The 26,604-nt window shown below is 43.0% G+C and overlaps 1 protein-coding gene across 1 annotated transcript in view; it reads left to right on the top strand.

The window, feature by feature from the left end:
• The window catches only part of SLC52A3 (solute carrier family 52 member 3), an 84,058-nt gene extending 59,371 nt beyond the window's left edge, over nucleotides 1–24,687 (top strand). Inside the window, exons 2-3 of the mRNA XM_086932725.1 lie at nucleotides 5,717–5,840; nucleotides 21,839–24,687. Coding sequence (XP_086788851.1) covers nucleotides 5,717–5,840; nucleotides 21,839–22,051 — 337 coding nt within the window. The 3' untranslated portion in view covers nucleotides 22,052–24,687. The remainder of the gene's footprint in view (nucleotides 1–5,716; nucleotides 5,841–21,838) is intronic.
• Nucleotides 24,688–26,604: the final 1,917 nt, after the last annotated feature.

Here is a 26,604-nt window from a genome sequence, read left to right as displayed (position 1 = left end):
CAGTTATGTATTTTCTGACTCAATTCTGAATTTTCTTTAGAAAGGGCTCCAGCGGTTCCGGTCATGCTTGTAAAGCGTGTGCGCATTTTACATTTCACATTTATCCTTTCCATTTTTCTTCTTTGGAGCTACCTTTTTCTCATTCTCTTGATCTACCTTTACTTTCTTCTTCTTGATTTCTTTTCTCCTTTCCTCTGTTATGGCTAATTTACACAATATTAAAGTAGTTTCATTAAATGTTAAAGGTTTGCGCCATCCAGTTAAACGTACCAAAATTCTTGATTACCTCAAAGCAAAGCGGATGTTTGTTTTATACAAGAGACTCATATAGATGATAACATTTTAGATTATATGAAGAAGAAATGGGAAGATGCTATTGTCTCTTCTCCTGCGAATGGTAAGAAAAATGGTGTCGCCATTTTATTTTCAAAAACATTTCGTTGTCAAATTTTAAGTAAAACTTCTGATAAGGATGGTAGATACGTAAAATTAAAGTTCATGATAGATTTCTATTTTTTTTAAATGTTTATGGTCCTACAGCAGATGACCCAGTTTTTTGGACTAATCTTACTAAAGAGGTTCTGAAGATCGGTAATGCCCCTTTGATTGTTGGAGGAGATTTCAATATTATTTCTGACCCTTTATTGGATAGATTATCTATGACTGAGTTTCACCATTCCAAAGTTTATTTTCCTTTCAAATCATTTATTCAAGCCACTAGGTTAGCTGATATTTGGAGGTTACATTTTCCTACGGGAAAAAAGTTTTACGTTTTTCTCAAATCCTTGCAATTCACATTCAAGAGTTGATTGCTTCTTGGTTTCTAGGCAACTCATCAGTTCAAGAACTACTCCTACTATTGGTACCATTGATATATCAGATCATGCTATGATTTCTTTGGTTTTGAATGTGAACTCAAATTTTATTAAACAATGTAGATGGAGAATGAACTCTGGTATAATTTTAAATTAATATAATAAGCCTAAACTGTTATCGGCCATTCAAGAATATTTTATACTCAACCCTGAAGGTTCTACATCTATGATTACTAGATGGGATGCTTTCAAAGCTTATATTAAGGGGCGTTACTATATCTATTATGGCCCATGAAAATAAAACCTTTCACGCAAAGTCTTAACTCCTATAGACACAGATTGCTTCATTTGAGCGACTTTTTATTACATCCAGCAATCCTCAATATAAATTTAAGTTACAAAAATTACGCTATTAATTTAATTCCATCCTTAGTAAAAGAGCTGGGGTCCAAATTTCGAATGCTAAGGCCAGATTTAGCTTTAATGCCAATAGATCTGAAAAACTATTAGCTAAATATTTGCGTATAAAAAAGATAAAACTCAAATCAATTCCATTCATAGTCCAAATGGTAGCATTGCTCTTTCTCACAATGACATTGTTAATGAATTTTTGAATTTCTATTCTATATTATATAATAAGCCCGATTTTCAGGATGATTCTTTAATTGATTCCTTCTTAATTTCATGTAAGTTGCCCAAGATTTCATAAACAGATGAAATTGGTTTGAGATGCTCCTATTACAAAAGATTAAATGCTATCAGCTATAAAATCCCTTAAAAAGAATAAATCTCATGGTCCTGATGGGATTCCAGCGGAATTTTACAAAGAATTTCAGTCACACCTATTACCTTTTTTATACGAACTATTTACGTTTTTTGGCTCCACAGGTACTACCTCTGGATCATTTACAGAAGCTTTAATTATAGTATTCCCGAAACCAGATAAAGATCCCACTCTTGTGTCTAATTATCGTCCTATATCTTTAATTAATCAAGATTGCAAGTTATATGCTAAAACATTTGCTTCTAGACTAGCCCCAATATTAGATTCTATTATACATCCTGACCAATCTGGGTTTATGAAGAATAGATATTCTGCTAATAATACAAGAACTCTATTGCATATTATTGAACAAAGTTCTACCCTTTCCTTGCCCTCTGGAATTTTAGCTTTAGATGCTGAGAAGGCATTTGATAAAATCCATTGGCAATTTTTATTTTCTACATTATCATCATTTAATTTTGGAGATACTTTTATACGCACGATTTCAGCTTTATATTTTGCCCCTACTGCCCGTTCATTTATTAATGGCCAAGTATCAAATCCATTTTCGCTTTTTAGAGGTACAAGACAAGGATGTCCTCTTTCTCCTCTGTTATTTTTCATTGGCATTGAACCTTTTCTTATTTCTATAAGAAATTGTGATAATATTAAAGTGAGCAATATTAAGGATGTTATTGTAAAAACCCTTGCTTATGCGGATGATGTGCTTTTATTTGTAAGTGATCCTTTAGCTTCATTCCCATCTTTAATGGATATTATACAGAATTATTCCAAAGTTTCCGGTTACACTTTAAATACCAACAAAACAGAATTTTTCCCTTAAATGTCTATTGCACTCCTGATATGCTTCCCATGCGTGAAATTATTTGGCAAAAAAAAAGTTACAATATCTTGGAATCTTATTTTCTTCATCTATCAAATCAACAATAAATTTAAACTGTGATTTTATTCTAAATTATATTAAAAACAAAACGTCTAAATGGGCGTCATTACATCTTACATGGTGGGGCAGAATGGATTCCATAAAAATTAGTATTGCTCCCAAAATCTTTTATACTCTCGCCATGATCCCTACACAATTTCCTTTAAAGTTTTATAAAGATATTGATGCATTTTTGTCAAAGTTTTTATCGGACAACACATCTCCTCGTATTAGTTATAAAAAATTAAAAGTACCTAAGTGTAATGCTGGTTTTGGGGTCCCAGATTTTTTCCTTTATCATAAAGCTTTTATTTTAACACAAAGTTCATTATGGTTTAATCACTCTTCTTTAAATAATCCTCCTGCGTGGTTATTTATTGAGAGGTCAATAGTATATCCATTTCCTTTACCTACTTTGGTGTCTATGTCTAATAACGCCTCATTTTCCAAAAATCAGTTATTATTAAATACACTAAAATGTTATTTAATGATCTTGATTTAATGTTTCTTGTTCCCATGAATAATACTGATGAAGTATCTCTTTGGTATAGAAGCGTTATCAAATTGAATAGAAATATTAGTTTCTGGCTTTCATGGATTAAAGCTGGTATTTTCTATCTTAAAGATGTTTATTTCAATAATACCTTTATTTCTTTTGAATCGTTGCAAGCAAAATTTGGTTTATGTAAATTTGACTTAATTAAGTACCAATATTTTTTAATTCAATCTTAGAGTCCTTTCCCAATGATATCCCTTCTGCTGTTAAAGCTGATTTACCAATTTACATTCGAACACTCTCTATTTTTTCTCATGGGGTTTCTATTCTATATAAAAAATTATCTGTTACTCTAGGTAGCAATTTAGAAATGATTTCACATTTTTGGAATAGTGAGCTTCCACTTTCTTTATCTATTGATACGTGGAAGGATATTTGGCTTAATAGTATATCTGGTTGGCTGCCTGTTTTAATATACCAAACCAATTCTTATATCCTATACAATCGTTTATGGACACCATCACGTTTATTTAAGGCAAAACTTCTTCCCTCTGCAGACTGTTGGCATTGTAAATTACATACAGGTACATTGCAACATATGCTTTTTGATTGCCCTTTAGTTCTTAAATTTTGGTCTGAAGTCTGGGACGTTATAAAAAAGATTTTCAACCTCCACATTGAAGTCTCTTATCAATTAGTAATATGTAAATCCACTATTATTTCACTAAATTTACATGATTTAGAAGGCAAACTTTTCAATTTCCTAATCTCAGCAGCATTAAAATCCATTACTTTTTGTTGGAAAGATGCATCTATATTATCTGTTCATGCTTGGTGGCCGTGGGTTATTTTTACCAGAAGAGGTGCTCAATTATCCATGAATGGGATTACTCATAACTCAATTTCTTATCAGTCTTTTTGGTCACCAGTGGATGTATATTTATCCTCTTAAAGTTGTATTTATTACTTTAATTCTGATTTTTAATCCAAAAAGTTTAGTCCTATTGTATACTATAGTAGCTCTATATATGTATGATGATTAATTGTTATATTTATCCCCTCCTGCCTTCCCTTCCATTCCCTCCTTTTTGTTCCACATGTACATATATTATCTAATTACCTATTGTACTTTTTATTTTTGATGATTGATCAATACTTTGTTATATAGGTATTTCTTTACCAAATGATAATATTTTTTGTATAGTCTTTTTAGTTGATCATATCTAAAAAATGTCAATAAAATATTTTGAACTCAAGAAAATCCATGTGTTTCAGGTACAAATTCTACTTCATTAATCTGTACACAGGTTTCATGTACTTCTTACCGTGGTGCATACCTGCCAACTCACACAGTGCCACTGTGTGGCACACAATATCAGCTCCCATCACACAGTCACCTGGTGGGTAGCTGATATCACAGGATGGTTGGAAACTGAGCTGAAAACCACTGTAAATAGGTGCGAGGTTTTGAACTGCCGACTTCAGGACATCGGCACCAGCCTCAGCAAGCGGGTTTTTTTTGGGGGGGTGGTTTAGGGAGGAGGGAGCTTGGGGGCAGGGTGGGGTTTAAAGTATCTTTTAGGTACTTCTCGGCATGTGGCCCCCGCCCCCTTCAGGGCTCCACCCCCTCCTCACACTATGAGATTGTTCTTCAAGTTAGCAGGTATGGTAGTATCTTAAAATTTGGTGAGTGGCCTGCCAAATTTCTGGGACAGAAAGAGATACTGCCTCCACCGGCCCAGCCACAGCATGCTACTCGCCAAACCCAGAGTTGGGAAGATGGCATCAGTTTCAGGTGAAAAACAAATTATAGTGGCAGGTTCGGCATGTAATGGTGGCTTACCACCAGCTATTTGTTTTGGTTTCCCAAAGACAGACCTCTTAAGTGTGACTTTCCTTTTGGATAATGCATTTCAATGTCCCTGACGTGCCAAGTGTTTTGAACAAGACCGTGAGGAACATTATTTCTTTTTTCTTGAATAGTACTGCCATGCTATTCCTGTCAGCCGAGAACAGTAAAGAAAATGTGTGACGTAGTGTTGGAAGGCCTCCCCTAAACAGAGACTGTGTGGTGGGTGGAATTTTTTTGGTCAGCAACGTCTGCTGTGGCTTTGCCATTGCTGTAACTCGGCCACCAGTGCCGTCTTAACGCATGAGCACACAGGGCAGTTGCCCAGGGGCCCCACGAGCATAGGGGCCCCATGCAGAATTTAACACTAGTTTTCCATTAAACATTTTTATTCCTGTGAGTGGTTGTGTAGACAGGGCCCAGTGCACTACTTTGCTGTTAAAATGGCCCTGCTTGCACGGCCACTGGAACTGCTACGCTTCCACCACCTATAAATGAGGTGGGGTCCCAAGTGCTGACCATACAGAACATCTGATGAGTTTTGATGGATGGCTCTTTGCCGCCCAGCTCTAAATTATGTCCTTAATTATTGTGGTGCAAGTGACTGGAGGAGGGTAAACAAGTGTTTCTCTTTACTCTGGATAATCTCATCAGATCACTGGTCATTTCTTTCATGCTCTGGATCTCTGTTGCCCCTTCTTGTTCTCTTCTACAATGAAAGGTCTCTTTTTTCTCATCATCTGCTTACTGTAGATCCTTATCTATTCGGTGTTGTCTTCTACTCATTGCTCCTTGCAGTTCCCTCTCTCTCACATTACAGATCACCTCTGGTGTCTTTTATTCTCTGCAGGTCTCTCCCACTGCTGGGTGCCCTGTCTCTGGCTGGCACAGCTTTTGGAGCCTATAACATGGCGACCGCTGTTATGAGTCCTTGTCCGTTTCTGCAGCATTCGCAGTGGGGTGTTGCTCTTATTGTAAGTATTTAATTCCAACTAATCCCACAAGGGCTGCTTCTTTGCCTTCACTCTCTACTTCTTCTGCAGCTAACCTCACCACACACACAAATGAATGAGTTATTGTTTTCTTTTCTAGAATTCAATTTAAATGTTCATCCTGAAACAAGGTAAGAGTATATACCGAAACACATCGATCACAAATTAGGGAATTATGAATACAAGAACATTTACAAAATTTAACAAAGTAATGAAGACATACACATTGCTTAAATACACAATGGAAAATTATTAATGAATAAAGAGAAGGAATGTATCCTGGTGTGCATGCTGTCTTCAGTTAAAACAATAGTTCTGAACCTGCGCTCTTAAAAAATGTATTTTACCTTACGTGGTTATGTGGCACAGGTATATTCTCATAAATTATTTCCTCTCAAACATCCCTTGCTGTATCAATGAAGAAAGCTTTTACTAATTCTAAGGAAGGTGTCACTTCGATTGTAAAGACCAAAAGGTTATGTGGTCTTCTAATTAATTCTTGAGCGAGATATACACTATAGTGATTTTATAGAGAATAAATTCCTCTCTGCTGCAAGGATACAGAGTTAAACTTGCGCAATTGAAAGTAACGAGGAGTTGCTGCTTTTACCACATAATATCCTGTATTTCATTTCAAGTTCATAAAGACTGATTTTTTTCTGATTGTAGCATATGGAAAACCAACAAATGTTCTAAACTTGCCTTTCACTACATTTTCCAGACAGGAAACCAGGATTTTAAAGTGTCCTTTTAAATAGAATTGAAATTGAAGACAATGGCAGCAAGGTAATTCTTAAACATTTCTTGCTTTCTGGGTCCTACCATGCTATTCAGCTAAGACCTTAGTAAAGTCCTGAGTGATTAGATTCTTGTGGCACCTAGAGACTTAGCGGTAGATTGAGAAGGGGATTTCATAAAGCCACTGATGTAAAAGAGAATCAAACAGGGATCGGATCTGTCCAAATGAATATATGTGCCAATAATTATTTGTGGCACGATAAAAAATGTAGGCCGTTTGAGAATGCTAAATAGCCTTTCAAGATGTATGAAAGGCTTTGGCAGAGCATTTTATGTAGTTGCAATTTCTTCCAATTACCTAAAACTGCGACTACAAATAGGGAATTGCAATTTGCGATTCTCTTAGCACATTTACCAAGCAGTTTCTAAAATGCAAACTGTGCATTTAGGAAATGCTATTACCATTGACTCAAAGTCGGTGGTAACCATGTGTGATATTTGAAAATGCACATAAAATTCCTTTTTTAACTCCATGGCTGCTAAGGCAATTCCCCTCCTGTGCTGGGAATTGCTATTTTTCATTGTTTTATGACGAGCTGGGCTCGTCATCAGTGTACGAGGAGGCTACACCATGACGAGCCCAGCTCGTCATGAGTGTGGAAGGGGTTAAAGTGCCATGTAGCATGTGTGGGCATGTGTGAGCCTTACATGTGCACATTTTTGGGGGGTGCTTCAGGGAGGCCTTAGGGCCCGGGCACCCTTAGTTTTGCATTTCCTAATTTGTGATTTTCCCTAATAGCGATTACTTAATTGCGATTGCGACTCTGTAGGAATTGCTATTAGGTAATCACTATTTACTTACATACCATTTGCATTCCTTAAATAGCGATTACCTAAAATTCGCTATTTAGGGAATGCAAAATTGATTTTTGATACATGTGGCCTTAAATCTTAAGGTGCTGGCTTATTTCCTTGATTGCCAAGACGTTCTGATCAATAGAGAAAATGTACCTGGGGTGACTTAGGACAGTTGAACAAGGTTCATGTCAGGCCGGAGGCCGGTCTTAGCCACATATCTACAGAGCTGATACTAGGACCTGCCCATGCACATTTGCCTATCTTTACAGTATGAAGTGCAGGATGTAAGGGGTATGTATGCCTCTAAGTATCAAAACTAGAATATCAAGGTATACAATTATTGAGGACAAAATGTAAAATCCAAAATATCGAAAGGTAAGTATAGATTTTCTATACCTAACGCCACATATATGTACCTTGGCGATATATGGATCTTCATGGTACACAGATATGGAGTTAGGAATAGTAAATCTATACTTTCTCTATATGAACTTATCTTTCAATATTTTAGCCTTTTGAGGCCATATGGCTTCACTTTTTTGTCACTGTGACACATGTTAACACCGCAAGGGCAAATGTTTTACCGCATTGATCTCAGTTAAACACCTGAATATAGCAATCACCAACTGACAGGCAACATGCTGGTTCTGGTCATCTGAGCTACGATTTCGTCGTGGCTCTTATGTGCCACACGTCCTCAGCAGTAGGGAAGTGGTCGGTCATGCTCTGGAAGAAAGGCCCTTAGTGCAAGCTCTGACTGAACTTTCACAAAACCCAATCAGCTGCACCGAAGTAACAGATTCATGAGAGTTAACCCTTGGGCCACCTTTGGTATCTGGGAGGTCCACACCAAGTTAGAAAAATAAAGAAAAATATAATAAGCACAAATACAAAATGTTGGAAAATGCTGCAGAAAAAATGTGGATGGTCGGTGTGTGTGAGGGTTAAATATCACTTGATCTCTCTGGAAACAAATGGGCAGTATTAAAATATCGCTTGGTCTGTCTGGAAACAAATGGGTTACTTATAAAACTTGTTCAATACCCCGGATTGAGAGGAGTCGTTTTGGAGTAAAACCTCCCTGCGAATAATAGCACATTCAGTATCAAGAAAATAGTCCGTTATTAAAATGGGCCACTAGACAGCAGCATCGGGTCATGCCTCTCCATAAGAAATCTATGCACAAATGAAAACTTAGAAGTCAAGTTGACTGGGCGAAGACATTGACCTTATAGCACTCTGGGCCTCGTGTACAAAGGCTTTTTGTTAATGGGTGGCTTCTCAGAATCGGCCTATTTGCAAACGCAAAAAGGCTATTTTTTATGTACAAAACCCTATTTGCGATTCAGTAACCCATTACCGAATCAAAAACTGGGTTTGCGATTCGGTAATAGGAGGGGGCATGTTTAGGGCGTCCCTTTCTAATACCAAATCGCAGAGGTATGTGTAAATGTTTGCGACCGAAATGCGGTTGCAAAACATTTGCATTTTGCCACCCATCCCCATAGGTGGTAACACATGTACAAATTCCCCTTTGTGAATGTTTGTAAAAAAAAATTTAAGAGCAGGGAGTGGTCCATAGCAGGCAGTAGTCCCATGGACCACTGCCTGCTCTTACAAAATGGGAAAAAAAACAGTTTAAAAAAAAATCATATCCAAATTTCCTTTAAGGAAAATGGGCTACACAAGCAATATTTTTTAAAAGATTGCTTTATTTAAAAAAAAATCACAGACATGGTGGTCTGCTGACCCCAGCAGGCCACCATCCCTGTGATTTTAGCGATTCCCAATGGGTCGCAAACCGAGACCTACCTCATAAATATTCATGGGGTAGGTCTATTTGCGACCCTATGGGAATCAAAAAATATGTCAAAGACACATTTGTACATTGGTGTTTGCGATTACCAAATAGCAGATTGTAAATAATTGCTTTTTGGTAATCACAAATAGTTACCTTTGTACATGTGGCCATAAGTTGTTAGCTGATTTTCCATGTTTGTTTTTTTGTGTTTTCTTCAAAACCGATTACTAAAGCAACAGCTAGATTTGAAATTTTGTGAACCAACCTAAAAATTCCACACTGGTCGCAAAAATACTGCTTGCAATGTGCAACCAGCATTTTGAGACCAGTGTTGTTTATATCTGCCCCATAGTTCTGGAACTAGTACAAAAAGATACAGGATACAGGACACACATCTATTTTGTGGCTAGGCAAGAGCTTCCTCACAAGAGGGGACTCTTTTGGTCTGGCATTCTGTGTACTACGCAGTAGGCAACCTCAGTGGCAGCTAGCATATAAGGAGGGTGGTGAGGCAGGAGGGAAAAAATAAAAGTTATAAATACATTTTAAAAAGAATTACACTTACATTTAATCCTGGCACGACATCCTCCTCGATCGGGTCTACTCCAGGCAGGCAGGCAAGCTCCAACATGGGACCAGGAAACTGCAGTAACCAATCCTGGTGCAGCTTTCATGCAGCATGAAAGAAGCGCCAGGATTGTAAAGATCTGCCTCCTTCAGCGCTCCCGTGGACACTGGAGCCCTACGCGGTCTCTAACCCAGCTGTCCTAGACAGCTGGGTTAGAGAGGTTTAAACTGCGCATGTCTGGCTGGCCGTTTCAAGACGTCTGGCCAAAAGACATGCGCACTTTAAACCTAAAGTGCCCTACACATCACTGCTTTCGAAACCAAAAAACCCTGTCCGCTCCGCCTAACACTCAGTTCGCGATGGGATTTTGAAAAATAGAATGGTAATAAATTAACTTTATAACCAATTTTATTTTTCCATAACTGGAGCAATTCGATTAGTGGGGCGACACTCCTGTGCCTTCAAGGAGGAGCCACCCCATGTGTGATCCCTAGAATTCCTGCCCTAAAGTCATCTACTCCTATTCATATTCTTGAGAGCTCGTCTCTGAGGAGAGTGGTAGAGCACAATGGCAGCTTTTCCTCATGCCAGCGTGAGGAAGGCCTGAGGATGAAGCATGCCACCTCTGGATGGGTGAGGGCTTCAGGCCTAAAAAAAAAGGATTTCCGCTTCCAGTGCTGTGGCCACACACACACAGATCCAGCACACTTTGCTGAGGAGTATCTGTGTGATAGAGCCCTTACTCAGAGATGTAGACTTATTGCCTAAATTACAACCCCACCCATTAACAGCCTGGTCATCCCATCCCACTTCAAATGCTTGCGTCTTCCTTCTAGGCTTTCCCACTCCATGATGCCCCAGAGAGTGTAGGCGCCTGGTACTCCGAGAGGAACCTCTGCTTCAAAAGTCTGGAACAAGAGCAGAGTTATGGACTATGAAATGCCATCAGCTAGAGCCCAGAGCTATTTTTCCCTCTGTGTTCTGCAAACCTTCCTCCTCTGGAGAGAAGAGTCAATCCCTACCCTTGAAAATTGATTATGTCATAGTTGGCTACTTTGCTTTTCAGAGACAAACCTTGAGCAAATTTAAATGAAATTCTGGTAGCTGTGCCACAAAGAAATATATTTAAATTAAAATACATTTTGACTATCAATTTGGTCTTTATAGCAATGTACGTATACTATTTCTTGCATAATTTTCTCCCACCCTTGAATTGTTAAAAAATGTTTCTTTGTTTGTGACCAACTCGATAACGCAACACCCTCCACAAGACACCACAGCCGACCTCAACGAACACCAACACATCCGCACGCAACCTCCACCTATGGGTCTTCGACTGCGCTAACACACTGGCTCCCATCAGGAATTCCTCCGGCAAACAGCCTGCTGAGAAAGCCAGCTGGTTCTCTCTCACCGTCCAAGAGTCCAGGCACACCTACAGACGACTTGAGAGAAGATGGAATAGCAGCAAGACCCTGGCAGACTAAGCAGCCTTCAAAACTGTCCTCACCACACACCACAACCTCATCAGAGCCACAAAGAAAACTGCCATACAAGAACATATCAAAGCTAACGTACACAACAGCAAAGAACTATTCTCTGTGATAAAAGAATTTGCCAAACCCACCGCGGATGCCACTGACGTCCCCCATCCCAAGCCCTCTGAGAGATAATCTTGTCACCTTCTTCCACCGCAAGATCACAGGCATCTACAACAGATTTGCAATGCTGGACCCGCCCACCACGCCCACATGCTCCAGATCCCGGCTGACCCTGCTCAACTGGACGACCCTCATAACCAACAACACCTTATGGGTCATGAAGACCATCCACTCTGGGCCCCCCTTAGACCCATGCCTCCACCACATATGCAACCGACCCAGCACCACCATCGCCCATGAACTCTGCCACACCATCAACTGCTCTCCGAATCCATCATCTTCCCAGAAGACTAGAAAAATGCAGAGATTAACCCCCTGCTGTAAAAACCCTCTGCCGAACCGACTAGCCTCAAGAATTACAGACCCATCTCTCTGCTCCTACTCCCCACCCAAAGTCATCGAGAAGGCCATCGGCACCCAACACACCAAATTCGTCGAAATAAACCAAATCTTGGACACCTTCCAATCAGGCTTCAGAAGCAAACACAGGAGCGAGACTGCACGACTCACCTCAACAGACGACATACGCAATCACCTCGACCGAGGAGAAACCGCAGCCCTCTTGCTCCTGGACCTCTCTGCCGCTTTCGACACAGTCTCCCACCACACCCTCTACACAAGACTCCACAATGCCAGCATCCATGGAAAAGTCTTAGAGTGGAACCTCTCCTTCCTCACCATCCGAGGGAGCAAGCCCTGACTAAGCCTATACTTCTGTCTTCACTTTGAGTCCTGACTAAAATATATTTTTTAAACCCACTCCATTTAAAAACCAAATAACAATTTGTATCTAGGAGAATTTTTTTTTTACCTGTGAATATATTGTGCACTTTTGAGAGGTAAAATAGCCTCCTATGCAAACAGCCAATAGCATAAGGTGAAAGACAAATACTCTAGACGTAGCCAAGTCCCACTTTATCTGTTTTTTTTTAAATACAGAGCGGGCCTGCAGTCAAAAGGCACCAGAGTGGCACACCTTTTCCAATATAAATTGTATCCCAGAATTAGGAACTGTATAAACGGAGAAATGGTCCAGCGCATTCACCCACTGATGTAAGTTTATCCAGCTGACAGAACTGAAACCAAATTCAATGAGGGTAGTGGGGAGTTGAAATCGTAATATAAACACTCAAAACATCAGTATGGTTAAATTGTATTTCATCCATCAATTTTATTCAGTATGCTTCGGTTACATTCAAGTTAAAGTTCAGGGATTTGTATAGTGCACTACTCACCCAGAGGGTCTCAAGGCGCTTGAGGGAGGGTGGGTACATTACTTATCGAATAGCCAGATTCCAGAGGGTCTCAAGGCGCTTGAGGGAGGGTGGGTACATTACTTATCGAATAGCCAGGTTTTTAGTTGCTTTCTGAAGGAGAATATCATTCTATCCATCGATACAATTAGGTACATCACATCCAATCCAGCAATAATGTGACAAATATATATAGTTGAATGCTAATGGAGCCAATTAGAAGCACTGAGGTTACCTTTAAAAAAAAATATTTGGCAACTAGAGGGTAATAAACACAAAGCAAATCAGATATACAGTATTGAGTATATACTGACATCACAGAAAACATAATTATTACACACTTAATTAAAAAAAGCAGATTACAAAAAAATGACACAAGAGTAAAAAGGAGGATTAATTAATAAACTTATACATAAGCCAGAGAGAATAGTCAAGCCAGTCTAAACCACCACTAAATCATACTACTTATGCCACCTAAAACAAAGATCCCCAGTTTGTAGTACATTTAGCTATAGAACAAGTGCCTCTTGTCTTAGCCAGCACGTGTTCCATATCATATATTTGCCTTACTAGCAGCCACCAATCCATGACAGATGGGGGTTTTGGTGAGATCCACACCCTAGCTATAGTTAATCTTGCAGAAACTAGTAAAATAGCAAGCAGACTGTTGTATTTAGAACTCACAAAACAATTTCCCATCATGATTTCAATAATCAACAGAGGTGTTTCTATCCCTAACTTCTGAAGCAGAACATTCCCAACCTTCTGCCAGAATGTTGTCAGTTCTGGGCATGTTATAAACATATGTTTAATGTCAGCCGCATGTAAATTACATCTCAGGCATTTTGTCCGATCCCTAATTGTATTATTATCAGGTGACCATTTAGCTATTCTTTCTGGAGTATAGTATAAGAGACATATCGTACGGTGTTGCTGCAGAAGCAGATTAGTAGAGTGCACAGCCTTGTCTATGGTACTGAAAGCTTGTGATATAGTAATAGCCACTATCGTAATCCCCAAAACCTTACCCCAACGATCGGCTAATCTCTCACAGTCGTTTGATCTGTAGCTACTTAGCCATTTTTACACCCCACTAATCAAAGATTTAGACTCTACTCATACATAAAATCCCATATCTCAGAGCCGGTTATGTTTATCAGGTTTAGATCTCTTAAAAAATAATCCCGGATCTGATAGTATTTAAACAGCATATGGTCTGGCAATTTATGCTTAATCTGCAGTCTATCAAATGAGACAAAACCTCTGTAGTCATACAGATGGATGTACCATGTTACTCCGCATACTATTACAACTACCTACCGTTACAACGCGACCATTACAACGCATACCATTACAACGCATAGCGCTTTGAGGTGCTGGATAGTGGTAAGTATAATTTACTATTCTAACTCCAGTCCCCGTGGACCCTAGGGAAGGTGTTGGATAGTAAATTATACTTATTCCCTATCCTAGAGCGCCCCCCAGCGCAATGCGTTGTAATGGTATGCGTTGTAAAAGTCGCGTTGTAACGGTAGTGCGTTGTAACGAATGCGTTGTAACAGGTGTATACCCATACAGATCCCCTAAACATGTGACTCCACATCTAGCCCATTTTTTACCCACATCATTATGGAATATCTCCGGCAATCCTGGATTATTCCATAACGGAAACTTATCATGATAAGGAGAGATGTTACCACTAAGCAGGATAGCACGCCAAATGAGTATACCGTCCCGTATAGTCTTGAATTTTACCCTTTTAAAATAGTTTGGGTCGTTGATTCTATACAGAAACATATTGCTCTCCTCTCCAATATAAACTCATGACAGAAAATGGTGCTAGCAGGATTGATGAGACTACGGAGATGAATAAAACTGTCTGGCCAAAAGTATGTTTTAAAATCAGGGACTCTAGACCCCCTTGACTGAAAGGGAGTTTCGACCTATCTGTCGCTCGTCTTGCTTTCTTATATCCCCATATAAAACTGCCTAGTGCTCCATCTAATTGCTTACAAAATGAGTTTGGAACGCGTAACGGAATAGAGCGTACAAAATAAAGAAACTTAAGCAAAATCTTAATTTTGATAGTGTTAATTTTGCCAATAATACTGACAGGCAACTTATGCCATTTTTTTAAAGACTTAGGGGTCCATTAGGATGGCGGGCGGATCACCTCTGCCAGGCCGGCGGTAGCCACCGCCGACCTGGTGGGGGCGATCCGCCCACCATCCGTGCAGGAATGCCCCCGCCATATTATGGCAGGGGGTCCGTGGCGGATGGAAAGACCGTCCGCCGCTTTTCCGCCCCGTTCGCCTTGCGACCGGGCAGAAAAGGGTTCTGTATGGTGGCGGTGTCTGACACCGCCAGCCATATTAGAATGGGCATTTTCCAATGCCTTTCCGTGGCGGCATTGCCGCCATGGAAAGGCATGCGGAGTCTGCTTCGGGGGCCTGTTGCGGGCCCCCAGGAACTCCGGGTGGGTGGGGGGTGCACATGGGGGTACCTATGGAACCCCCCAGCAGCTCCATGCACAACATGGCAGGCACCGCGCAGTGCCTGCCATGTTGTGCATGGAAGTGCACAGCATGCCTTCCTGGCATTGTGGCAGGCGGTGCTGAGTGCACCGCCCGCCACAATGTCAGGAATGCTGGATGCGCCCTTCACTGTGGCAGGCGCATCCTAATTGCAGGCATGGGACCCCCGCCCTTATGGCAGGCGGTCACTCTATACGATGGGATGGCAGGCGGACTTTGTCATCCTAATGGGCCCCTAAGTTGTCTCTTTTAACAAAGCTTCAGAATTTAAAGAAAATATTCTATCTACCTGTGCTGATATCCTGACCCCCAAATAAGTAGCAACTGAACAGACTCCCTGCACAGGGGCAAGAGGTTTATGATTAAGAAGGACTTGAGTCTTATTGACATTTAATTTATAGCCTGAGATTGAACCAAACTCGCCGGCTGCTTCCGTAATCACTATTAGTGCTTCTCCTGGTTCTGTTGAAAAGACCGCTATCACAATGATTGCAGTGCACACCTTCGTTCTTCCATTTATTCCTTCATTTTCCCATAAACATTTTAAACTTGCTCTTTTTAGCATGCTCCCTGAGTTGCGTGATCTACCCTGAGTTAAACATCATGAGCAGAAAGAGCGAAGTATCACTTTTAAACCAGGTGCACAGCTTTAAATTGGGGTTAGCCCACTTTTGTATCTACAATTTTCACATTTTTGACGAAAATTAATCAAGGTACTTCAACATGTTTGTTCTGTTTCATTTATTTTCTTCGTTTCATTCACACGTTATGTTATGTTAAAATATTTTATACCGCGCACGTTCACCGGAACGGTTTCATGGCGCTCATAACAAATGCGGAGGGCAAGGGCAGGGGTTTACTCAAATGCTAACTGAAAAAGAAACGTCTTCAATGTCCTACGGAAGCAGTCGTAGGTAGGGCAATGACGGAAAGAGGGCGGAAGGGGGTTCCAAAATTTGGGGGCCAAAAAAGAGAAGCAGAGGCCGCCATGTTTTTTACGTTTAATTTTAGGGATAAGCAGAAGGTTATGGGAGGTAGAGCGAAGGTCTCTCGTGGGTGTGTATCGCTTCAAGCTAGAAGAAATGAAGGCGGGCGCAAGGTTGGAAAGGGCTTTGAATATCGTACAGCCAAGTTTGAAAGTGCAGCGTTTGGCCACCGGGAGCCAATGCAGGCTTCGCAATAGCGGCGAGACGTGCTGATGCTTAGGCTGATGGTATACTAAGCGAGCAGCCTGGTTTTGCACCAGCTGCAGCCTGTGAAGGTGGTAGGCGGGAATTCCTGCGTACAGAGTGTTAGCAAAGTCAATTCTGGACATTACAAGAGCCAAGATGACAAGGATGAGTGCATCTCTGGTGAGGAATCTACTGATTTTGCGTATCCTACGCAGGTGGAAGAAGCAGGATGATGTTACAGCACTAATCTGAGGCCTCATAGATAGGTCACCAGAGATGACTACACCAAGGCTCTTCACAGAGTTGACAGGACAAGGGGGATCCCAAGTGATAGGGGCCTAAAGCTGTCATTCCATGGGTTGGCGGATCCACCCACCAGCACAAGCTCAGTCTTTGTGGGGTTTAATTTGAGCTGGCTGCGAGACATCCATTCTGAGATGTCTAGCATGGTGGTTTGAAAACTGATACGGGAGGAAAGGGAAGTGTCAATGGGGAATATTAACTGCAAATCATCCGCATAGTTGAAAATTGTGGCAGAGGATTTGCGAAGGGAGACTATTAGGGGCTGCATATACAGATTGAAAAGCAAAGGGGATAGGGCGGAGCCCTGAGGGACTCCGCAGGAGAGGGGAGAATAAGAAGCAGAAAAAGTAGACAAGTGTACGGCCTGGGATCGCTTGTCCAGGAAAGATCTGACCCAGTCGAGGGCTACGCCCTGGAAGCCGGCATTGTTGACACGGTCGATCAGTATAGTATGATCGACCGTGTCAAAAGCCGCCGACAAATCCAACAGGACAAGGGCTTGAGAGATGTTATTGTCGGCACCTGTTCTTAAAGTGTCCATAACAGCCACGATGACCGCCTCAGTAGAATGAAGAGGACGGAAACCGGCCTGTTGGGGATCTAAAAAAGGACGAGCTCTCGATAAAGGCACTTAGACAGCGCGTGACGTAGATCTCCCAAATTTCTTTCCTAGGTAGGGGAGAATGGAGATGGGCCTGTAATTACTTAGGACCGTAGGGTCAGCGTTGGATTTTTTTAGGATTGGTATCACAACTGCCTGTTTAAAGGAGTCCTGAACCACTCCAGTAGACAGCGAGTTGTTGAGTAGTGCCAAAGCAGGGTCAGGGCAGGCGAAGAAGATTTCTTTGAGGATCTGGGGAGGGCAACAGTCATTGGGGGAGCTGGAACTAACTTTGTGCAGTAACCTATGGAACTCAATGATAGAGATAGGGGGGAAGACATCCAGATGATGGGGATTATTGGGGGGTAAGGGAAGAGGAGAAGAGGATGGGGGCAGGGGGATATTGTTTTTAATAGTGATAATTTTGTCCAAAAAATAAGTATTTAATGAATCAAACAGAGCCTGAGTGGGTAGGGGTGGGGAAGTGACCCGGTCTGGAAGAGAGAGCTCATTCACTATGGAGAATATGTCCTTTGCCTTAGAGGCAGACTCCATAATTTTGTGAGAGAAGTAAGTTGTCTTGGCCGAAAGGATGGAAGATTTGTAGGCTTTTAAACGGTTCACAAATTTAAGTTTGAGTTGTGGATTGTAGTTGCGTCGCCATCGTCGCTCGGCCTGGCGAAGAGCAAGTTTATCTAGTTTTAGTTGATCTGTGAACCACCACTGGGCGTCATGAGGGCGCATGGATTTTATGGTTTTCAGAGGGGCAACAGAGTTACATGCAGACAACAGCCATTGTTCGAGAGTAGAGGCCTGACGAGTCACTGAACCAGAGGGCAAAGGTGCTGTAGATGCCAATATGGAGTGAAGGTCCGTCAGATTGGCTTTCTTCCAATTCCGGGCTAAAACATTGGTCGTGGGGGGGACGACGACAGGGGGTAGATAAGTTAAAAGAAAAGGAAATGAAATAATGATCTGACCAGGAACAAGGAGTCACTATGGGGGGCAAGATTTCGAGGTTTGCCGTCCAGACCTGGTCCAGGATGTGACCCTTACAGTGAGTGGGTGTTCTGATAAATTGACGACAATTCATGCTTAAAAGGAGGTCCGAAAATTTCTCCGATAAGCGACTTTCCCGAGGGTCAGAGGGCCAATAATTAAAATCACCAATGATGATAACCTTAGCGTTGTTGATGATAAGTTGGGAAATTAGGTCACCGAACTGTTGGGGAAAGGAAGGCATGTAATCAGGGGGTCTGTACACGAGGACACAGATGAAAGAAGACTTAATGGAGATAAATTTAATAACGAGGCTTTCTGTTTTGGGGATCGCAGCACAAGCCAAGGTGGTAAAGGTGTACTGTGTACGGATGATAGCTGCTACCCCACCTCCGGCTTGCCCAGCTGGGCGATTAGATTGCAAAATATAATAGCCGGTAGGAATGGCAGCAAGAATATCGGGGACTGAGTCATCAGTCAGCCAAGTTTCGGATAAGAGTAGAATATCCACAGCTCTTTCATCTAGTAGCTGAAAAATTTCAAGCTGATGTTTCACCATAGACCGGGTATTGAGATACAGCACGGTCAGGGGAGAAGTCCCTAGCGTTGGTATAGAGTGATGAGACGGTACGGGCTCGGGGCATAGGGGGGGAGTCGCAAGGACAGAAGAGTCCGGGGAGACCAAAATACCACAATCCTGGGCTGCCCTGGCTGCACGAGGCAATAGGGGCACAGCATGGCGGAGCGTTAAGAGGTCGGCGGAAGAATAGGAAATGATTTGAGCATTTTAAGTGGCCGCTGGACTTATGAATTTTACTGCTTCTCATGATCCAGATAGGCACATCCAAGCCTTTTTCTGGACACGCAAAAACACACAAAAACTTCCTCGATAGCAAGTCATGTTATACTCAATGTATTTCTGGTTATTAGTAAGCCCTTTGACAGGGGTTCACTACAGTAAAAGAATATTGCAATTAAAATGTGGCTTCAAAGCCTGTGGTTGACAGCAAATATGTTTAAAAAAACAAGTCTTATTATCCCGAAGTCCAGCTATCCTGGCAGATGAGGGCTGAAAGCCCGAAACCGGTCCTAGGATGCTTGTTTCCAGTCCAGGGAGGACCTGGCCTGGCAGTTAGGGCTAGACTGTTCCCATTGGGCGCAGGGTCAAGACTGATTTGCATATGGCTGTGTCCAAACTGGAATGGCATGGCGAGCAAAAAAACGATGGATTTAGGCCCAGATCTCTGTACCGGGGTGAATGTATGACATTGTTCTGCATTTTGTCCATCAATTGTTCTTTTTGCATTGGTCACCATGAGTGGGACGGGTATGCTCAGATGTGAGTCCCGTGCTCTCCATGCCACTGGAGTCAAACTATCCTGGCTGATGAGGGCTGAAAGCCTGAAACCGGTCCTAGGATGCTTGATTCCAGTCCAGGGAGGACCTGGCCTGGCAGTTTGGGCTGGACTGTTTCCATTGGGCACAGGGTCAAGACTGATTTGCATATGGCTGGGTCCAAACTGGAATGGCATGGTGAGCAAAGAACGATGGATTTAGGCCCAGATCTCTGTACTGGTGTTAATGTATGACATTGTTCTGAATTCTGTCCATCAATTGTTCTTTTTGCATTGCCTGATGGTAAAGCACTAATTGCCAATTCTCTTCACTTGAGATGCCCTAAAAGCACTGAAGTTACCAACACGTGTGTCGCGGAATACCCGCTCTGCTTCTTCAGGGAAAAAACTACAACTGTAATCTAATAGAGCATAAGGAAAATCATCCGGGTGTTTCAAGCTTTGCAGTGCAGTTCCATGAAAAACTAATAGGTGTACAGGAACTCCCAATCATTTAAACTGTGTGTTTCCCATATCTACAGTTTTGTTAGAGGTAGTTCTGTCTCGAATTAACTTGCTCAAAATTATCCAGCGCGTTCACATATAAACCTCCTTCAATCGACCACTGAATTGTATCCCTACAGCACCTGGCAAAATTTCCAGGGGGATCTAAAGAGAGCCTCAAATTGAATCACAGTGATTCCTTCACCTTCACAGGTGTGGTTAATGCAGTTAGTTCAATTGAAACAGACAACACAAGCAAAGACTACAATCCCTAAATACCCTGGCTTGTAAAGGAAAGCCTATGACTGGAAAGGTGTCTTCTTGATGTGAAGCAATATATGAACCGCCAGTAGAAGTGATTGTAGGGATTTCACTTACCTTGTGTGCAGTCAAAGTGTGACCGGTGATAGGGGTATAAAGGCTTCAGAACAAGCGAAGGAGGCGGCTTCGTCATGAAGTTCCCAGATTCCTGATGCCACCCATTTTCTCTCCTGCCTTCGTTTCCTGTCAGCATCACTCCTATGCTACTGGAATTTAAAAGGTTGTTCTTCTGGGAAGAACGTGTGGGCAGTTAAGGTCTTTCTTCTGGGAAGAAGCTGTGGGCAGTTTTCTGGCATCTGCACAACTTATTCAACTGTTGCGTACGATTGACTAATAACCTAATCCTAGCCTCTGGTCATAGCTTTATGTTTATCAGGTCTTGAAAAAGCCCATCATTGCTACTAGTGTAAAGTTAGACTCAAATGAGATTGGTACCCGCGTTGGTGGGACGTCGTTCTCTGTACCAACCTGTAGGCTATGACAAATGCTGTCAAAGAGAATAGGAACCACCAAGACATTCTGGAGGACTACCTGGAATTGAGAAGAGAAGTTAAGATATGACTTTTCCTAGAATCATGGTTCAAGTGACTCTCAGAATCAAGTCATTCTTCTCTCTACTCACAGCTTGCAAAACTATCCCTTCCCACTTCTATCCCTCCACTATCCTTTTCAATGCAACTAACAGACTCACATGTCCACTTCTAAAACTAATTTCACATTTCCTTATACAAATTCACCACAAATCCTTTTTGGGTTCCTGAGTAGCATGCTACTCACAAAAAAAGCGCTTCAATGTCTTGTCTGGAGTAGTAAACGCTATATAAATACAATTACACTCCCTTTGCAGGTTATTCAATGCACGATGCTGTACCACGTGCTTCATGTACAAGAGCAAAACCCACCACTCACAGTTGATGCTTTAACCAAAACCTGCTTGCAACCATGCAAAACTAATGGAGTAACTTCTTACTAAATACCTGGAAAGGACTCCGGTGTACCAAACCCCCATAGAAATGCTACAATACAATATAGTTTTTCAAAAAGTGTGTCTTATATGGAGGCTCAAATGGTTCAAACATGTAAACACACAATTGCACTCAAAAAGTGAACATTAATAAAGTAAACTAACACTTGTGGCATCAAAGAACACCCAAAACTGCGCCCACCCAAGGGCTGCCTCAATTCTCTGCCATGCCTTAAACCTCACCCACATCTTGGGCTCACTATTAATGTTTTCCATGGGTTCTTACACCTTAAGTCTGCTACTGATTGTCCCCTTTGGGTATCATCCTGATGTACAGTGACTGAGGCCTATGTCATTCTCTTGTTGCAGGTGCTGTCCTGGGTCCTTTTCACTGGATTCCTCAGCTATGTGAAGGTGATGACTGGCATGATCCTACGGAGTCACAGTCACAGCGCCCTCGTGTGGTGCGGAGCAGTGGTGCAGCTGGGCTCCATGATTGGGGCTCTTGTCATGTTCCCGCTCATTAATGTGTACAGCTTCTTCCGGTCTGCAGACCTCTGCAGCCTCAACTGCCCAGAGTGACCATGGGATGGACCGGACGGGTGCAGTCCAAGCGACTACTTGACTGAGCAATGGATGGAATTGGGCCAAAAGTGAATGTGTTAGTAGAAGGTGATGATTTTCAAGTCTGAAAATGCAGCCAATGGGGATGGTCAAAAGAAAGAATGTACTCTGTGGCATTAGATGCACACCTAATGAATGAGTCCTTAAGTCGTGAAAACAGCTACTACCTATAATTGTGCAGTTATTAGCGTCTTTGACCCGAGGGTTTCAAGACATCATTCTACCTCATGTTGGCCAGTGTGGCCGGGCACCGGGCGACTAATCATACCTAACTCAAAAGTGTTGTTTACATTTTTTTTGTCTGAGGCCCAAAGCCTGGTTAAGCCGGAGCCTCACATCTCTGGGAGGTTGCATGACAGAGGCACGCATGGCTAAGCCATGCGTGCCTCTACGATGCTGCCCGAATAACGAATGCATCTGAATAACGCATCGCTTTACCACACATGCCTTTACGATGCAATTTCGTGATAAAAGCATGGCTGGTAAATGGATGTGCAGTAAAGATCACACCCCAGCCCCCCGCCCAGAGATCTAATAACTACCCGACCCATCATACTTTAAAACTACCCTGAGCCCTAAACACTACCCGACCCCCCTGAGCCCTAAACACTACCCTGACCCCCCTGAGCCCTAAAAACTACCCAAGCCCTCCCTGAACCCTAAACCCTACCCGGACCCCCCTGAGCCCTAAACACTATCTGACCCCATGAGTCCAAAAAACTACCCCGAGCCCTGAAAACCACCCCTGAGCCCTAAAAATGACCCCCCAACCCTGAGCCCTAAAAACTACCCCAACCCTTAAAAACTAACTCCCACCCGCCCAAACCCAGCCCCACTTATCAGACGGCGCCCTCTCCTTATCTTTCTTCTTCCGGTGCCTGCGATCCTAGCATCTAGACCGCGCATTATCTTAACCACTCATGCATGAGGTTAAGGCATATGCGTGGTTACGGCAAGCGTGGTTCCGCTTGCGGGAATATGGCACTCGTGGCTCAGCCCACGTTGTAAAGGCCGTGTCGCCTCTGGCAACATTATTCTAGGGCTTGAAGCCTGGACAGAGAAGCTCTTTGGCACTTGATTCCGCTCGAGCACCTTTGTGCACAGCTGGTTGTTATTGTACGAAGGCCTTTTCCAAGTACAAGGCGGCCATTTCATAAATTCCATTGCAGGACGGAGCTTGAACTGGAGAGCAACCTTGGTGAAAATGTCCATGCCAGCCCTCACCTCACCAAGAGAACAGGTTTAGCCAGTGATCCAGACTATCTCCATGAGGTGTGGTTGCGAAGAAGGATTCTCCCTCATGAACCTTTTGGTAACAACATGGCAGTCTTGGGTCATTTCAAAGGACAGATGCCAAAACTATTGGCTAAAAGTCATAGGATTTATATTGGGTTCTGACAGGTACCTGAAGAAATATTTACTCACTTAAGATTTTCTTACAGCACCCAGAAGCAATATTTCTCTGTAGAAAAAAGATAATATATGTGCCTAAGCAAATCCACTAGAACTGAATGTACAGCAAGCAATTATTCTAAACAGACCTTGTGCTGTCACCATGCTGGTGTGAGGCTGATTCAACTGTGATTAAAATCAAAGAGCTGCCAGTTTCACACATCTTTTGCCAGGGTGAATTTGTGTTGGTGGTTTATGATGGGCAGCAGGGTATTACCAGTGGGCTTCTGCAGAGCATAATTATGTTATCCACTGCTGCTCAGGGCTAAGGACACTGGAGTGGCAGCAAGTCACCACCCTTACACACACATACACACGCACACACACACAATCACCGCAAGCCAGCTGTATGGCCGACTCTTCTTCCTTGGGCAATCTAGCAGCAGGGATGTAGCGACCAAAACTTTGCCTAAGGCAAGTTGGAAAACTTAATGGACATTTGTAAAGAACAAAGTTTTCCAAACTGAGAGTAGCACCCCTATTTAAAGTCCCCCACGCAAGGGTCTCAATGAAATCTTATTCATACTAGTATGCAATAATGCCCAGTCTCAGTACATACACTTGGTGATGCTCAGGTTCACTTTAATCAACGCAGAAAAGTAAATGATGTGTTCTTCACTTTCAGTCATTAACCGCATCGCTGCGGTGGTTATTTTTCCGCTGCGCTGCTTTTTTCGAAAAGCTGCGTTAGATGACGAGCTCAGCTCGTCATCCGCACACGACCACCGTGGCTGATGACGAGCGGAGCTGAGCGGAGCGGAGCTCGTCATCAGCATCGAAGAGGTTAAGAAAACTAACAGTCAGCCCTACGGTAGGAAAGTGCCACACAAAAGTGGGGGATGACTGACACTTAAGGCCTGAATTGAGTTTTGGTGTTATTTATCGCATGTGATAAATAACGATATCACAGGGTATGTTATGTACCAGGTGAGAAAAATAGCACCTACTTGCAAGTTGGTGGGGATTAACATACACATTTGGGTGTTTAGCGTACCAAACTCTGCATGAAACTGTAAATATTGAATGCTTTTCCCCTGTTCAATTTTGGCAGGTTTGACCTGCTGAAATTTAACTAAGGTTGTGGGGGTCCCTTCTGCCTAGGTGTTTGTTTTTGAAAAATAAAAAAAAACTTTGAAAAGGTTTGACAGCCAGCTTTCATGTTTGACAGGGTCGCCCTTCAAACTTTTCCTACATTGACAGCAACCTCCATGACAGCAGTTTCTGCCAATGTAGATGGATGCGATGGGGCCGGGTGGTGGCTGCCATTCTGTCTGCATTTACTCCATCTGACAAACCCTAAATCAATCAATCAATCAATCAATCATGACATTTGTATAGCGCGCTACTCACCCGGAAGGGTCTCAAGGTGCTTGGGGAAGGGGTTCGCTACTGCTCGAATAGCCAGGTCTTCAGTTGCTTCCTGAAGGAGAGGTGGTCCTGGGTCAGTCGAAGGTGGATGGGGAGGGAGTTCCATGTCTTTATCCGCCAGGTAGGAGAAGGATCTGCCTCCGGCGGTGGCTCTTCAGATGCGTGGAATGGCGGCGAGGGCGTGGTTGGTCGATCGTAGCTGGCGGGTGGGAGTGTAGGAGGTCAGGCGGTCGTTGAGGTACTTGGGGCCCAGGTCGTGGAGAGACTTGTGTGCGTGGGTGAGGAGCCTGAACGTGATCCTCTTGCTGACGGGGAGCCAGTGCAGGTCTCTCAGGTGGCAGGAGATGTGGTTGCGTCGGGGGATGTCCAGGAGGAGTCGGGCGGAGGCGTTCTGGATGCGTTGGAGTCTTTTCTGTAGCTTGGCTGTGGTTCCGGCGTAGAGGGTGTTTCCGTAGTCCAGTTGGCTGGTGACGAGGGCCTGGGTGACTGTCTTCCTGGTTTCGGTCGGGATCCATCGGAAGATCTTGCGGAGCATGCGGAGGGTGTGAAAGCATGAAGAGGAGACAGCGTTGACTTGTCTGGTCATCGAGAGGGAGGAGTCCAGGATGAAGCCCAGGTTGCGCGCGTGGTCTGTAGGCTTGGGGGCGGTGCCCAGGGCTGGGGGCCACCAGGACTCGTCCCAGGCGGAGGGTGATGGTCCCAGGATGAGGACTTCCGTCTTGTCTGAGTTCAATCAGACCGTCGGTCTAAAGTGGAAAGTGGGAGAGAAACGATGGTCTGCAATGCTACCCTGAGCAATTGCCAGTGGTTAGACTATTTGCAAGGTCTCATTCCAACACCTGTTGAGTGTTTGATTGCCAGTAATAATACTGGCAACCAAAGACTGGCACAGCTGACCAAGCCCACTACTGCCAATATGTATGACCTAGAAAAAGTAGTAGATTTGCATCTACTCAAGGAATACTTCTTTGGGTAAAGGTTTGCTACTTTTTTAGTAAACCAGTCACTATACATATTTAAGTTCCTCGTCCAAAAATTAACGTGTTAAAATCGCGTTCGTGAAATCAGGTCAATGAGAAAAACTAACACTGACATAGCAGACCCAATTCAGGGTCCCCAAACTCAACGACCAAGCTAAGAATGCAATCATTTGGGAGGGTGTCACATCTCAAGCACCCCTCGTGTAGCTGCGCCCCGAGCCAGGGGTTGTTAACCCCTTCGCTGCTGATGACGAGCTCAGCTCGTCATCAGCCACGGTGGTCGTGTGCGGATGACGAGCTGAGCTCGTCATGTAACGCTGCTTTTTGTAAATTGCCGCACAGCGGAAAAATAACCGCCGCAGCGATGCGGTTAATGCCAGGAGTAAAGTTTCCAGGTGTTCCGAATGAAACCCTGAGAATTACTGGGTGAAATGGTAATTTCAGGTCTGAATCCGCTGGTAATTTGTCTATTCCTCACTGCAGTGCCCCTTGAAGGTTCAGCGGTTTATAAAAGCCACAACCCCAGAAGGACACAAGACATGTCTGTGTTTTTTTTGTGGGCCTTGCAATTTTCACTGAGGCTGGAAACACAGGGCCTGATTACGATGGCGAGAGGACCACCACCGTGAGGCTGTTGGTGGCCGTCCCACTGCCATCCAGCCCATTGGATCTGACCGCCACATAAGGATGCAGGCGGTTGGATCTCGGCTG

This window comes from Lissotriton vulgaris, chromosome 7 (genome assembly GCF_964263255.1).
Source record: "Lissotriton vulgaris chromosome 7, aLisVul1.2, whole genome shotgun sequence".
In the NCBI taxonomy this organism is placed as follows: domain Eukaryota; kingdom Metazoa; phylum Chordata; class Amphibia; order Caudata; family Salamandridae; genus Lissotriton; species Lissotriton vulgaris.
Note: the sequence above shows the minus strand (reverse complement) of the source record. Positions and strands in the feature narration are given on the sequence as shown.